We start from the raw sequence: 15,758 nt of genomic DNA, 5'->3' as shown, positions 1-15,758 counted from the left end.
TCTTTGTTTCTATATTAAATTATAAATTTATTTTAGAATTATGTTAAAAAATATTTTGTTAAATTTAATATACAATTATATATATCGCATTAAATTTAATTTACTATAAAAACTAAAACTAAAAATATAATAAATAATGATAATATTATTTTTAAAATAGTCAATTAATTAATTACTAAACTGATGTTTAGTTTTTAAAATATAAATAAAATTTTTATTTTTTTAAAATTTGTTGAGATAAAAAATATTATTTATATATTAAATAATAAAAAAATTAAAAAAATTTACTTTTAGTTATTTAAAATTAATTATTTTTTAATTATAAAAGTTTTCAATTTTTTAGAGACTTGGGGTTTAAATCTTAAGATAAATAACATAATTTTAAAAAAATTGAGTGATATTAATTGAAATTAGTTGAAAAAAATTAACTTTTTAATTGAATTCTAATTAATATTCTTTCTTATACATAATTATTATAAATATAAGTAAAATTATTAGTTATATATATATATATATATATATGTGTGTGTTTTAAATTATAAATATATTGATGTTTAACAAAATTTACTTTAGTGTATTTTTATCTCATTATAAAAAATTTTTGGGTTCGTCACTGTATTCATTGCTCATTCCCATACTAAATTTAAAACCATCCCATAAATATTCAGATTAAACATTCCATTTGGCTTATTATTTGAAAATAATAAGTTTTTTTTTAAATTTTTTTATTAGTGGTGATTAAATGAAAAATGATCATTTTTAAAAGTAATGTCACAAAAAAAAATAATAATTACAATACAAAAATCTTTTAAATAAAAATATAGTGTTGCACCAGAAAAAAGAAAAGAGAATGATGACGTTGAATTGTTGGGTTAATTTTTTTAGAAATAGAAAAAAAATTATGTATAATCCAGTCTTATAGTTAATTGGTGTGTTTTTTTAGGAAAAATTATTACAAAGGACGTTAGGAAGATTTAATTATTAAAAAGAATTTTTAATATTAAAATTATTTAGAAAGACTAATTTTATAATATTTTAAAAAAGGGACCAAATTTTTTTGTAAAATGACAAATATATTCTTAGATTATTTTTTCATTTATTTCATTTTTTAAAAGATTTTTTTTTCTAATTATCTATCATACTCAAATCTTTATTTTTTCTCTATAACTCATAGAGACATTTGTTATTGCCAATCACAAAACAGAGACATTTGTTATTGTCAATCACAAAACGTAAGACCTAGGAGTATACTAATATCTTACTATTATCATATATAGAGTAATCAACAATGAGTATCAAATAAATCATTCAAAACTTGTGGAATTTGTCTCGAGAGATCTCTTTCTTCAATTATTCAATGCTTAGCCCTTGAATCAAATGCAATAATTGGTGCTAATCTAATTGGTCTCTGTAAACCTCGGTTAAATTAGTAGATAATTAGTCAATAAATTATTTTTTAATAAGGAAGATTAGAAACACGAATATTATATTAAATTAGGATAGAGCTCATCGAAACGAAAATTTTGACACTAATTTCAAAGAAAACGGTCCAAAATTGGACCGAACTAGTTGAACCGGACCCGAATCGAACTGTCGGTCCAACCGGACCTGCCCTTTTAAGTGAACCCAAGCCTTCATCCCCTTCATTCCAACAGAAACGAAACTGAAGTGCATTAGGGGAGAAGAGAAACGAACTTTACCGAAACCTTTACGGTAACCTTCCGATCCCCGTAACTTCTCCGTTCGAGCTCCAATCACCGTACCGTTTGTGGCTACGCGTTCACCGCGTCGAGCTTTACGTTTTTACCGGAACAATTTCATAGGATCCAATTAGTTTGAGGAAAATGTTCACTCTTACTTATGTGAAACTTGGGTAAGGTTGAAAATAAATAATTGGAGCTCAAAATTGTAAATACTGGAACTTGGAGGAAGCGGATTAGTTGAGGTTTTGAAGACTGTGTTCTTTTAGAAAAATTGTCTTGGAATAATACTTGGGAATTAGCTAAGGTATGATTTAGGTTTCTTACTTTTAATATATAATGTTATGTAAAAACTTAGGCTTGATGACCATAGGATAAGTTGGAATGCAGGTGTATATTAATGTTTAGTAATTGGTTGATAAATATGCTTGGTTTGGTTTGGTAATTTGTTTGTAAGATGATATTGGTTAATAGGTGAATCTTTGAAAGGATATGTGATTGAATTGTTGATTATATGGCGATATTTTGGTTTGGTTGAATGGTGGTTGATGAAGAGATATGGAGCTTGTTGAGAATTTTTGTTGGCAATTTGAGTTGGTATTAATAGGTTTAAAAATGATTGGAATAGAAATTTTGAATGAAAAATGAGGTTTTGGAAAGTTTATCAAAGTTGGTTTTTGACCAAACTTCGGTGAAGTATAACATAACCTTCGGACCATCGATTTGTTTCTAACTTATTTTAAAATGAAAATTGGGTTCGCGATGTTTATGCCACTCGAAGAATGGTTAAAAAATGTTGCAAATCGAATAAGTTATGCTGGTTGGAAAACTAGGTTTATAAACTGCCTTAGAACAGGATTTTTCAGCTTTGTTTTCCCAACTCTGCTACTGCATCTGCTTCTGGGTTTTTTTTTGAAGAACGCCCACCCACGCGTATGCGTGGAGTGGACTTTTGGGTATGCGTACATGCCGAGCTCATGCGTGTGCGTAAGGGGTAAACAGCATGTTCACGCGTACGCGTGACATGACGGATTCACCTACACGTATGCATGATAAGGGACGCGCGCGCGAGCCACATTTTTACAATTCCACGCGTGCGCGTGAGTCACGTATACGCGTGGCATCTTTCCAGCAAACATGATTTTAAGGTTTTTAAACCCTATTTCAAATTACAAAACCTCTAATTTCATTCCTTTGGTCATGAATATTAGTGTTAAACTTGATAATGAGATGAAGCTAGGAAATAAGGATAACTTGGAGGTGAAGTAAAGTTGAAAAGTGATGAATTGATGATGAGATGTTATGGATGAGTCATATATGATACTTGATTGGATGTTCTGATAAAAGTTTATGTATGAAATTTGGCTTGAATGATTTAATGATCTGAGATACGAGGTTCCCTGGATAAAGTGCCGTGGCTTGCCACCACGTGTACCATGTTGAAAACTCGATACTCTGTTGACCCTACGACATAAATGTGACCGGGCACTATATAAATTCCCGGGAATGTTACCCCCACTGAGCAATATTGATTATTTGAGATAAAGCTATGCATAGACTCTTGGGGATGCACGTCAGGGGACAGTCTAAGTACAATTCAGACTTGTCGGGTTGGCTGGATAACCGACAGATGAGCCTCATCAGCCATAGGGCAGGCATGCATCATATGCATATTACTTGAACTACTTGCTTGTGCTTTAATTGGCCTATATGTACTTGCCATGCTAAATGTGTATTTGTTACCTGCAGTAATTGTAACCTTCTTGTGTTTGCCTTTATCTGTCTATTTGTCTGTGAAAATGCATGATGGAGTTGGAGGTATGGAGAGATGACAGTATGAGACTTAGATTTAAGGTTAAGTTAAGTTAGGTTTAAATATTCTTAGAAAACCACCTTTTATGACTTCTGTTTAATACTTTAAGCTCTATAATCTAAGTGTCGGCATTCTAGGATTGCCTCTGGCATTTCCAGGACCTTATGTATTATGTGTGTGACACTTTTACCATACTGAGAACCTCCAGTTCTCATTCCATACTATGTTGTTGTTTTACAGATGTAGGTCGGGAGCCATCTCATTAGGCGTCTGGACTCTTAAAGCGGAGGGGTTATTGGATAGTTTTGTTGTACAGTGATATATATATATATATACACACTTAGCTTTCTCTCCGCACAACTTGTTCTTTTTGATCCTCTTAGAGATTTATGGAGAGACAGGATTATGTATATGTACTTTTGAGTTTTTGATATATATATATATATATGTGTGTGTGTGTGTGTGTGTGTGTGTTCTCCGGCCAGTCTTGACTTCGCAGGCTGAGTTAGGAGCTTGTTATTTTGTATTTTTGGCACTTTATTCATACTTTTGTTATCTTATGTTTAATAGTTATGGTTTTCTTAGCACGCAAGATAACTCGTTCCTTGAGCGTTGCGCTTTTATTTCGCAATTTTTATTTTTCCTATTTTTCAAGGCTCCTAGCATAATATAATTCTTCTGCTATTAAATGTACTCATTTTATTTTAGAGGTCGTAATACCACACTACCTCTATTTTATGGCTTAAGCGTAAAGCTTATTGTGGTAGGGTGTTACAGTCTCTGGCATGAAATATTTATATACCTTTGTGATAGACACCCGACTCCTGGTAGATAAGCTGATTTTTCAATGCTGCATTTGGTATATCCTTACAGAAACATTGCTATTGAGTAAACCTCTATTACCCCTCAGGATTTGCTTGTTTCTGCAAGGGTATACCAAATGCAGCATTGGAAAATCAACTTACTTGCTAGAGTCGGGTGTCAATCACAAAGGTTTTTTCATGTCAGAGACCAATTAGATCAGCACCGATTATTGCATTTGATTCAAGGACTAAGCCTTGAACAGTTGAAGAAAGAGATCTCTCGAGACAAATTTCACATGTTTTAAATGATTTATTTGATGTTCATTGTTGACTACTCTATATACGATAATAGTAAGACATTAGTATACTCTCAGGTACTCACATGTCTTATGTTTTGTGATTGACAGTAACAAATGTCTCTGAGTTATAGATGAAAGAATAAGGATTTGAGTACGATAGATAATTAAAAAAAAATATGTTTACAAAAAAAAGAAATAAATAAAAAAATAATCTAAGGATATATTTGTCTCTTCACAAAAAAATTTGGTCTTTTTTTTTTTAAATATTATAAAACTAATACTTCTAAATAATTTTAATATTAAAGGTCCTTTTTAATAATTAAATCTTTCTAACAGTACTTTATAATAATTTTCCCTTTTTTATATGTATTTAAAATTTTTTATAGTATACAAATCGAAAAATTAGATTTCTATAGTACATAAATTGAAAGATTCGATTTGTGGTGAGCTAAATTTTTTTTATTTTAAACAAATTGAAAGGTTTAATTTGTATACTATTTTTTTTTCCATTCATAAAATACAAATATGATCTTCGAATTTGTATTTTTTTAAAAAAAATAAAAAACACAAATTTTATCCTCAGATTTGTGACATCCACACAAAATAAAAACACACTAACTCTCCACATTATATAAAAATACCCCCAAAGTCCCAACACAAAAAATATAAAAAGTCGAATTGCTAACGGTGTTAGTGTTAATGTTTATGGTGATAGTAGAGATAATAATAATGGCAATATATGATTTTATAATTGACATAGTAAAAGTAAAAATTATAATGATAATGACCAAAAAGACATTAATAACATGATAATAGTTATTTTTATTATAAAATTTTATTTTGTAAAAATTTAAGATCTCTACAAATTATAAATAAAAACTCCACAATATTAATTTTTGTTATTATTTAATAAATTTTAAAAAAATTATATTATTCCAAAATAACTTTATTAGGAATCGAAATGCTTTTTTTTAACCAGAATCACATTCTTCTTCGAAAAATAAATAGCATCAAGTTGAATGTTTATTCAAATACTAATGCAGAAAATAAAACTACGTTCATCAAAAACAAAAACTCGTCACAAGTTATCAATTAGACCTTGACCAAGTGATTAAGAAATCATTTTACCTGTTAATTGTGCAGAATTTGTTGGTTACATTGTTGTAATTTTGTAATATTTTATTTACTTTTGGTTGCATGAGACTAAAAAAACAATAACTTCTAGTAGTATAAATTACATTATCACAGTCTAATCTAAATAATATCTATAATATCTATGTATCGTTTGGTAAAGAATACCCAAATTAAAATTAGCGATTAAAATTTAGTATTATATTTGATGATTAAAAATTAAAATTAAAATTTTAATTTTCTCTCCTCAAAATTTTATTTCCTTTAATATTTTTAAAAAATGAGAATACAATACTGAAATTTTTTAGAAGGAAACTAAAATTTTAATATTTTATTTTTGAAATATCCTCATTCAATTTTTATAATTCCTAATCTACCCCTTCCACCATTTTCACATCTCTAACCTTTCCTCACCTCATCCTGCACCTACTCCCTTCATGTTATCTATTGCAGGTAGGAGTGCACATGGGTTGGGTGAAACCGGGTTTGATGTGACCTAGACCCGACCCGAAATAAACACCGGGTCTATTTATTAGACCCGAACCCGGCCCTAGACCCGATGAAACCAATACACTTTCGGGCCACAATTATATCGGGTGAAAACCGGGTGAAAACCGGGCCGTTAACATTACATCGTTGATACCTTCTTGTAAACTAGCATATAAAAATATCCAAATTTCCAAGGCTCCAACCATTAGTTAACATGGTAAAATTCACTTAGAAAAATATAACAAGAACCGACCATTTTTCAAAATTAAAGCATAACCACAATCAATATTAAAGCATAACCACAATCAATACTAATATTGTCTAATAATACCAAATATTTAAATCAATACAAATAACACAATCTTATGTATTAGTCTAAAATCTTATGCATTCTAAACATAAAACATTAACTTATAGTCTTATAATGACTAATAACACAAAATATTAAGGTTTACAATACTTAAATTCTACGTAAGAATAATCATGATTCATCACTAATAACACAAAATATTAATTGTGTATGATGACCGGGCCACCGGGCCGACTTCGGGTGACCCGAGCTATGACCCGGACCCGACCCGAAATAATGACCGGGTCTATTTTTGAGACCCGTACCCGACCCTAAACCCGATGAAATCACTTCAAATTAGTTCCTAAAGTGTTCGGGACCGGGCCGGACCTTCGGGCCGGGCCGGGTCTGTGCACCCCTAGTTGCAGGCTTGCAGCCTTCTTCTCTTCTAGCATCGTTCTTTCCGGCGAGCACAGCAACGACGGTGGTGAGCATGACTCCTCTTTTTCTCACCGGCGACATCGTCACCTCCCTTTTCTCCTCCTTCCTCCAGCCGCGACTACCTCTCCCTCTCTGCTTGCGACGACGCCCTCTTTTCCTGCCATCACACGAACAGTACACTTGCTTTCTCTCTTCGACCTTGCGAAATCAATTTTCAACAAATCTACCGTAGAAGATTCAAGCTTAGTGGAGGTATAGAAAAAAATGAGGCTAAACGTAAAGGTCGGTGATTGACTCTTCCTCCATTGGAGCATTTTTGTTTTCGGAAATGCATAATAATATATTCAAAAGGTCTAATTAATAATTATGATTTCTAACACAAGTCTAAAACTTTAGCACAAGCGTTGCTGTCAATGTTGAATATTTAGTGTTTCTATGTTAAATTTTCAAGATGAAATTAATAAAATTGGTTGTGATTTGAAATTTTGTGCTCAGTATAAATTTAAACAAAAAGCAAGCAGAGACTAATTTTGGAAAAAAATTTGGATCATCTAAAGTTTGAATTTTACTTTAGAGAATAAAATGTGATCTCTTACAATTTATTTTATATATGGGATCAAGAATAAATATAAAAAAAATCATTTAAGGGCAAAAAAATCACATTTTACTGTCTAAAATAAAATTAAAACTTTAGATGATCCAAATCCTTGAAAAAAGGATATCTGAATTGGATTGAGTTAGAAATTAAAATTTTATTTTAATTTTTTCTTTTTTAATTGAGAGGATAATTTAATTATTTTATTTATTTGAGTCTCTATTTTAAATAAAATAAAATATTGAGACACAACTTAATTCTATACATTTTACACCAACTCTTAATCTTTAACTGAAAATTTAGATATAATCGGAAGTTGATAACTTAAAGTTGTTAAATGATTTAACTGATTTGACTAAATTTTCATCTAACTACTCTCACCTATCAATTTCACGTGAAGTCGATTGCACCTAAATTTTCATGCAATCTTATATCTCAATCTCAATCTCTCAAGTCTCAACCGATGGCAGCCTAACTAGGCACAGGATTCGGTGGTCCAGGAATCTTTGGACCACTTAGTGGTCCAAGTAGAAAACATGTTTTTAGAGTTTTTTTATCAATTGCTACGTAGTCCTTGAACTAATTTTAATTACAAATCAACTCCATATATTTTATTTAATTATAAAAATAGTTTTTTATTTTATAAATTATTATTTTATCAATTATCTATTATATTTATTAACAATCAAATACAAAAATAACAACCAATTATATCCTCCATTCATCCTAATAATTCCAATTGATTAAAAAATTAACTTTGATCTCGTTACGTTCGTCCATGGCTTCCAAATCCTTGAAATTCAATCGATTGGTTTTTCAAAACAATCGATTGAATGATAACTCAATCGATTGGTTTACACTATATCACAAAACAATCGATTGAAAGTTGTAAGGTAGAATGGTAAAAAGCTTATACCAATCGATTGTTTATACTTTCCAATCGAATGAATGCCTCAAAACAATCGATTGAATTCACGAAAACAACATGGATTTGCCAAATACAATCGATTGGAAAGTAATGACATTGAAGTTTTAGCCAAATTCAATCGATTGGTCGATTGGAAGGTGATGAAGTTGAATGTTTTGCCAATTTCAATCGATTGGTAATGGTACATAAAATTTATAAAACGTCAATGATATTTTCTTTTAAATTAATTTATAAAATTTTTTAGATTTGTGTCTTATGAAAAGTAAAAAAAAAATTATAGTAGAGTAAAACTTAGCTGAAATCAAATAACATAGTGTAACACACATCTTTGATCAATATTAAAAAAAAAATTAGCCTAATTATGTACATAAAATCCTAAAAAATACAGTTCTATCTTTTTTAATTAAGTTAGCTTTAAAATACCAATAATGCTTTTTCATGTGCTGCTTTTAATCTAAAATCCTAGAAAAAAATTGATTTAAAATATTATAATGTTATTATATTGGCACAACACTTTATTTTTGTATGATAAATATAAGTACATTTTTATATAAAGTATTTAAAGTATATAAAAATGTACTCCTATTATAAAAAAAATATTTAAAAAGTCATTAAATTTTTATATGTTATTAAAATTTAATAAATACAAGTACATTTTTATATGTTATTTTTAATTTAATGTACTAATAGGAGTTAAAATTAATTTATATTTAATAATTTTATATTAAAATTAATTTACTATGATTTTATTTTATACTTCTTTTAGTATATATTTTTTATATTATATAGTATTTTTTCTAGTATCTTATTGTACAATGTGTAATTCGAATTACCATTTGATTCGAAATGTGAGTAATTCGAATCAATTTGATTCGAACTTCCTCCTACTCACGTGTTCCTACTAATTCAAATTGATACAATTCAAATTATGCTTTTATAATTCGTTCTAAGTTGATTCAAATTACTTGTATGCAATGGTTGGGAATAATTAGAGCTGTATTGATTCGAATTATTAAGGAATGTAATTCGAATAAAGTTGTTTCGAATTACATTAAAGTGTGCTTTGGTGAATTCTTGTATCAGATTCTTGTTTGGCTTATATGCGTAATAAACTTCTCTCCTTGGCTTAAATACGTTTTTTACCCTTAGTTTTATATTAACTCTAAATATATTAAAAGAATTTACTCAATATATTCTAACATTTAACTAATTGCAAACACTTATCCCAAAACATATTTACAAAAATTAGAGCACTGGTTACTAATATTTTAACGAAATTAAATTTGTGCATAACACAAATAAATAAATTAAGCATACTTACTACTTGATACGCTGCTACCTTGTCAATATCATATACTTTTTGTATTTTTTACTCTGCCTTACTTGAATAAAAGCAAAATGTACTATTGATCGGCAAAATTAATTTTATAAATTACCAATCTATAAATTAATTTTATGTACCATTACCAATCGATTGAAATTGGCAAAACATTCAACTTCATCACCTTCCAATCGATTGGATTATATTAACAATCGATTGAATTTGGCTAAAACTTCAATGTCATCACTTTCCAATCGATTGTATTTGGCAAATCCATGTTATTTTCGTGAATTCAATCGATTGTTTTGAGGCATTCATTCGATTGGAAAGTATAAACAATCGATTGGTATAAGTTTTTTACCATTCTGCCTTACAACTTTCAATCGATTGTTTTGTGATATAGTGTAAACCAATCGATTGAGTTATCATTCAATCGATTATTTTGAAAAACCAATCGATTGAATTTTAAGGAAACACGGTTTGGAAGCCATGGACGAACGTAACGAGATCAAAGTTAATTTTTTAATCAATTGGAATTATTAGGATGAATGGAGGATATAATTAGGTGTTATTTATTTGATTGTTAATAAATATAATAGATAATTGATAAAATAATAATTTATAAAATAAAAAACTATTTTTATAATTAAATAAAATATATGGAGTTGATTTGTAATTAAAATTAGTTCAAGAACTACGTAGCAATTGATAAAAAACTCTAAAAACATATTTTTTACTTGGACCACTAAGTGGTCCAAAAATTCCTGAACCACCGAATCCTGTGCCGCCTAACTAGCACCCTCCAAAAGCAACCAAGATTAGCAACTTACAAATCTTAAAATTTGTGTACCTAATATTTCATGCCACAGCACGTTACTTAAAACAAATTCGGCATGACAGCTCTAAGTTTACGAGGGCAACTTGGTAAAAACTCATAAACCTCCTATTTTCCACGCTTCTTCCTCCGTTTATCCGTTACCTTCATCACTTCACTTCACCTGCATTCTATTGCACTGGTAAACCTCTCTCTCTCTCTCTCTCTCTCTCTCTCTCTCTCTCTCTCTGCATAATTGGAGTGTATAATTTCTTTCAATTTACTATTCAAACAGTTTACACAATCGCTAATTTGTTTGGTAAGCTAATTACGTTTAGTTTTGCTAATTGCTTTTAGTCGTTGGACCTTGATGATGGGTCCTTCTACCCTCTCTCTTGTTATGGTGCAACACTCTTCCACATCATCATCAGGTAACAACAGCACATTTTTCCGTAATTTACAATTTTGTATCTCTCTGGATGTGAATCTAACAAGGGGTATGCCTAATTGCGCTTATGCGATTATAGGTTCATGCTGATTGAAATTCATATTTCTTATGCTTGGTCACTTGGTATAGAAGGGTTCTTTCTTTAGAAAAGAAAAATGTGATGCAATATTGACATAGTTGTGTTGCATAGTGCGCTCTGCTTATATAGTTGTGTTGCATAGTTCGCTCTGCTTTCTTGTTTGAACCGCTAATTTGGTTTTGCAGGTGGTTGCACAAAGAGAAAACAGAACGTGCAGCTGAGAAATCCTTTTGCTTCAGTTAGCATGGGAGAGGAGAAGCCATTTGATTTCTTACGCACTTTATTTGGTAACTACAATACCTCCTTTGGTATTATCAGAAAGAGTTAATAAATGAAGGCCTCCTTTGTTGTTCCTAGCAAATAAATCATATCCGTTTTATCGTTTGATTTTAGCAAAGTATAATTGGTCATTTTTTGCAACACTACTGGTATTTCATGTCCTAATTTTATGTGTAAGTGCAACTGTAAGTTTGCAAAAAATGGATACGTCAACTTTATTTATTGTCCACCATTTATACATGGTGGCTTGAACTCTGAGAAGTTAAACTTCCAATAGTTAAGTTTTATTCACATATTTGGGTGATTTGGATAGAAAAAATTAATTTAGCACCATAGATGCCACATATTATAAAAAGAGTGTGAAACATAGACAACTGGAGAACAAAAATGATTTTATTGCATTGATAAACACTGCCGCTTCTTGTTCGTACGAGTGAGGGAGCATTATTAACAAATACTTGTTAAGGGAGTGCCAAAACTTCACAATTGTTGATTACCATTAGACCGACTTTACATAGAAGGTTGATATGATATCCCCTGATCTATATATGACGTGAAGGACTGGAGTAAGGAGTAGTGTTTTATCTTTTAAGTTGGCAGGCAATGTATGATCCAGGTGAGTTTATTAAAATTGAATCTATTTGATGAGCCTAATATATTTTGCAGAGGGCGTTATAGCAGGAGGTACAGCCGGAGTCGTAGTTGAAACAGCTTTATACCCAATTGACACTATAAAAACACGTTTGCAGGTAGGTTTCCATGGTGAAACAATTTACAACAAAGATCGTGGCTTGTGTGTTGATTTTTACAATGTGCAATACTGATCCAACCATAAAATATCCCTATAGTACCAGCTACGCTAGATTCTTCGGTAAAGCATTGCAATTATTTATCTATTTATTAAAGATAGAAAAAAAGAAAAAGGCAAAGCTGAAATAAGTTTTTCCTAGGATGCAATTGATCTAGTCGCAATGATCGATATCGAATCATCTATTCTTAATATGTGTGACCTATGTATGCTCCTGATTCCATTTTTATGTTTCTTTTTATAATGTGATCCTTTAAGTTAGTGGCCACAGAAATATATTGCCAACAAATAATGATTCTTTTTTTAATAGCAAACAGAATATTCCCATTTGACATTTACCATACTGATGATGCTCTCCTCCAATCCAGGCTGCTCGGGGAGGAGAAAAACTAATACTGAAGGGACTTTATTCTGGATTGGCAGGGAACCTTGCTGGTGTCTTACCGTGAGAACCTCATGGATAGCATGATGTTTCAAACATTATAGGTTTTCTATGTTGACTAGACAATCTTAGAATTCTAATCATCTTTGAAAACACTTGGATAGTCATTGGGTGCTTATGTTCATTTCCATTGATGATGATTCATCCAATTAGTGCTTAGTGGCCTAGCTTAATACGCTGGCATTTTTCACGAAGGTGCTTTCTATATAATCTACAAAAACAAGGGAAGTTTGTAAATTCTAAATTCTAACTGCAGAAGCTCATTTTCAGTTATGTCTTTCTCTACAATTCTTTTTGACTCAGTTGCATATAAGAGTCCTTTTAGTAGAGACATGGATTCAAATAAGGATTGCCAGTAAACTGTGATATCATTCAATTTTTCACTTAGCTTTCAAGATTTTTTGTTGTCTACTTATCAAGGTATGAATTCATAAATTTTTTTCTTTAACACCTTGGTGTTGCTTTTAAATGTTAAGGGCATCAGCTTTATTTGTTGGAGTTTATGAACCTCTGAAGCAGAAACTGTTGAGGATGTTTCCTGAAAACCTGAGTGCTTTTGCTCATCTGGTAAGATATTACTTACATAAACCTTGATCTGAAAATATAGGCATATGAGGATTTACGTTGTTTAAACACCTGTTACCAATTTTTTAAGTATCATGCTCAAAATGTTTCAATAAATATGTTAAGCTAGCTTTAAAACAAGCCATGTACCAAGTACATTAACTTCAAGTTTGAAGTTTGGCCAGTTGGGGACATACTTTTCTTGATGTAAAGTCCTTGGATAGGGGGTAAAAAATCTTTCAAGATACTCGTAAATTTCATTAGACTGCAGGTTCCATTAGTGGCAATATTGCTGGAACATGCATTTCTTGATGATAAGTTCTTTGTGATATGTTTCTTTTGTCGAGGTAAAACAAAACTCTCACAGGGCTTTTAAATTTTATTAGACTGCAGGTGCCATAGGGGGCATTGCTGCTTCACTGATTCGCGTTCCAACAGAGGTAAATTAGTTCTAATTTGTTAGAATGATATTTCACGGTTGAAAACTGTTTCGCTGGACAACTTGTAAAACTTTTTATCTGAACGGCTTCATCTTCTTTAATGCTTCTCAGGTTGTTAAGCAACGAATGCAAACTGGACAGTTTACTTCAGCTGCTGGTGCTGTCCGCTTTATTGCTGCTAAGGAAGGTTTTAAAGGACTTTATGCTGTATGAAACTCCTCACTATGTCTTCCTTTTGAGAAACATTTGACAATCCTATTTTCCATGTGTGATTGTATGCTAAAATGTTTCTTTGACATTGATCTTTGAAACCCAGGGGTATGGATCTTTTTTATTGCGGGATTTGCCCTTTGATGCTATTCAGTTTTGCATCTATGAGCAGATTAGGATAGGTTATATGGCTGCGGTAAATTTCTCAAGCTCTATAATTATATGTTTTGTTGCACTGTATTTCTTGATGGAGGATGTGACTGCCATTCCATTTTTAGGCCCGAAGAAATTTGAATGATCCAGAAAATGCAATTATTGGTGCATTTGCAGGTAATTAAATATTTAAATGACATCAGAAGACTACTCCTATATATATATATATATATATACACACACACACACACACACGTGTACACATACTAAGTTGTAGGCTTGTAGCACAACATAGATCCCCACTCTCTTAATTAACCTCTTAAGGTGTGTGATTGCTGCTAGCACAGTAGCACTTAAAGCATTATGTCAGTGTTAAAATGTGATTAACAATCTTGTTTTTCTAGGTGCACTAACTGGAGCTATAACAACTCCCCTTGATGTCATCAAGACAAGATTAATGGTTCAGGTTAAATAATCCTGTTTCCTACTACTTTTCTTTTGCTGTATTCTTCCTTTTCAATCTCGTGTTCACGTGAAACTCGTATAACGCCATATGCAGATGATTCCATGTTATGTACTGTAATCCGCATGCAAATCAGTAAGAATATCCAGTTTCAATTATCAATCCATTAACAAAGTTCTCATTTTCCTCCTAAAGGGATCTGCAAACCAATATAATGGAATCGTAGATTGTGTTCAAACAATTATCAAGGAAGAAGGACCTAGTGCACTTTTGAAGGTATGGGTTTTTTGCTTTCTTGGACACACCAGCTTGAGTGGTAACCTTTAGCATGGTCCAAATTCTCACCAAATTATGAACTGTACCTTAAACGCTCAGAGCAGGTTCAGAAAGCTATTGCCATATTGCAATGGTTTTAATCTTCAATTTTCAATCTTTGGAATGTGCTTTCAAGTTGTTTTTTTTCTTATTAATTGTAACCTGATTCACTACAGGGTGTTGGGCCTCGAGTACTATGGATAGGGATCGGTGGTTCGATATTCTTTGGTGTTCTTGAGGGTACAAAACGTTTTCTGGCTGAGAGGCGTCCTACACCTTCAGAGTCTCAGCCAGAAAAGGTTAAATAAGAGATTGCCGCAGCTCCACTTTTCTTGGTGCCATTTTTTATGTGTAATTTGATATATTTTTGTTATATTCCCTCTCAATTTTAAGCGATAGGAATAAGATTACAGTTTCGTTTGGATAGTTAATGTAAGGCCTCCAGTGAAAGAAACTTATAACAAAGTCTTGTGTAACAAGTAACTTGTTTACGGGAGTATCAAGATTAAGAAAACTAGCCAACGAGGTACAATACTACAATATGATATCGTTCCAAACAGATTTAGGTGTTTTTCAATCTTAAGCAGGAGGAAGGAGTGAATAGGGGTGTACATGATCCGAACCAAACATTTTAGAAGCTAGTTTGGTGTAATTTTATTGGGTCTAAGATCGGGTATGAATTTCAAAAATAGATTTGGTCATTATTTAAAGTCGAGTTTGAGTTAAGACGAATTCGGCTTCACTCAGTTCAAGTGTACTAGAAAATTAAAAAAAGTATATATATTTTAAATTAATTTTAATATTATGTTATATTAATTATAAATTTATTGTTTTATTTTTAATCACATTTGTTGAATTAAAAAATAGATCAAAAAGCATCAAATTAGAATTTATAAATAAATTCAAGTTCAAATATAGATATCAACATCTCAAT

The 15,758-nt window shown here is 31.1% G+C and overlaps 1 protein-coding gene across 3 annotated transcripts; it reads left to right on the top strand.

Moving 5' to 3' along the window:
* Window positions 1–10,653: 10,653 nt before the first annotated feature.
* On the top strand, window positions 10,654–15,383 carry LOC112791208 (S-adenosylmethionine carrier 1, chloroplastic/mitochondrial). Of its 3 annotated transcripts, XM_072233428.1 has the most exons (14): window positions 10,654–10,825; window positions 10,981–11,054; window positions 11,336–11,437; window positions 12,096–12,178; window positions 12,606–12,682; window positions 13,156–13,246; window positions 13,630–13,683; window positions 13,795–13,890; window positions 14,000–14,089; window positions 14,172–14,223; window positions 14,451–14,512; window positions 14,606–14,620; window positions 14,705–14,785; window positions 15,001–15,383. In XM_072233428.1, exons 2-14 carry the CDS (start codon window positions 10,994–10,996, stop codon window positions 15,130–15,132), a joined length of 996 nt encoding a protein of 331 aa, XP_072089529.1. In that variant the 5' UTR covers window positions 10,654–10,825; window positions 10,981–10,993; the 3' UTR covers window positions 15,133–15,383. The 3 variants fall into 3 exon arrangements, with proteins under 3 accessions (XP_072089529.1, XP_025689728.1, XP_025689730.1); XM_025833943.3 differs by lacking the exon at window positions 14,606–14,620; XM_025833945.3 differs by lacking the exon at window positions 15,001–15,383 and having other exon boundaries at window positions 14,606–14,754.
* The last annotated feature ends 375 nt before the right edge of the window (window positions 15,384–15,758 follow it).

Source organism: Arachis hypogaea, chromosome 3 (assembly GCF_003086295.3).
Source record: "Arachis hypogaea cultivar Tifrunner chromosome 3, arahy.Tifrunner.gnm2.J5K5, whole genome shotgun sequence".
Lineage (NCBI taxonomy): Eukaryota > Viridiplantae > Streptophyta > Magnoliopsida > Fabales > Fabaceae > Arachis > Arachis hypogaea.
This window is presented reverse-complemented; position numbering and strand designations above follow the sequence as displayed.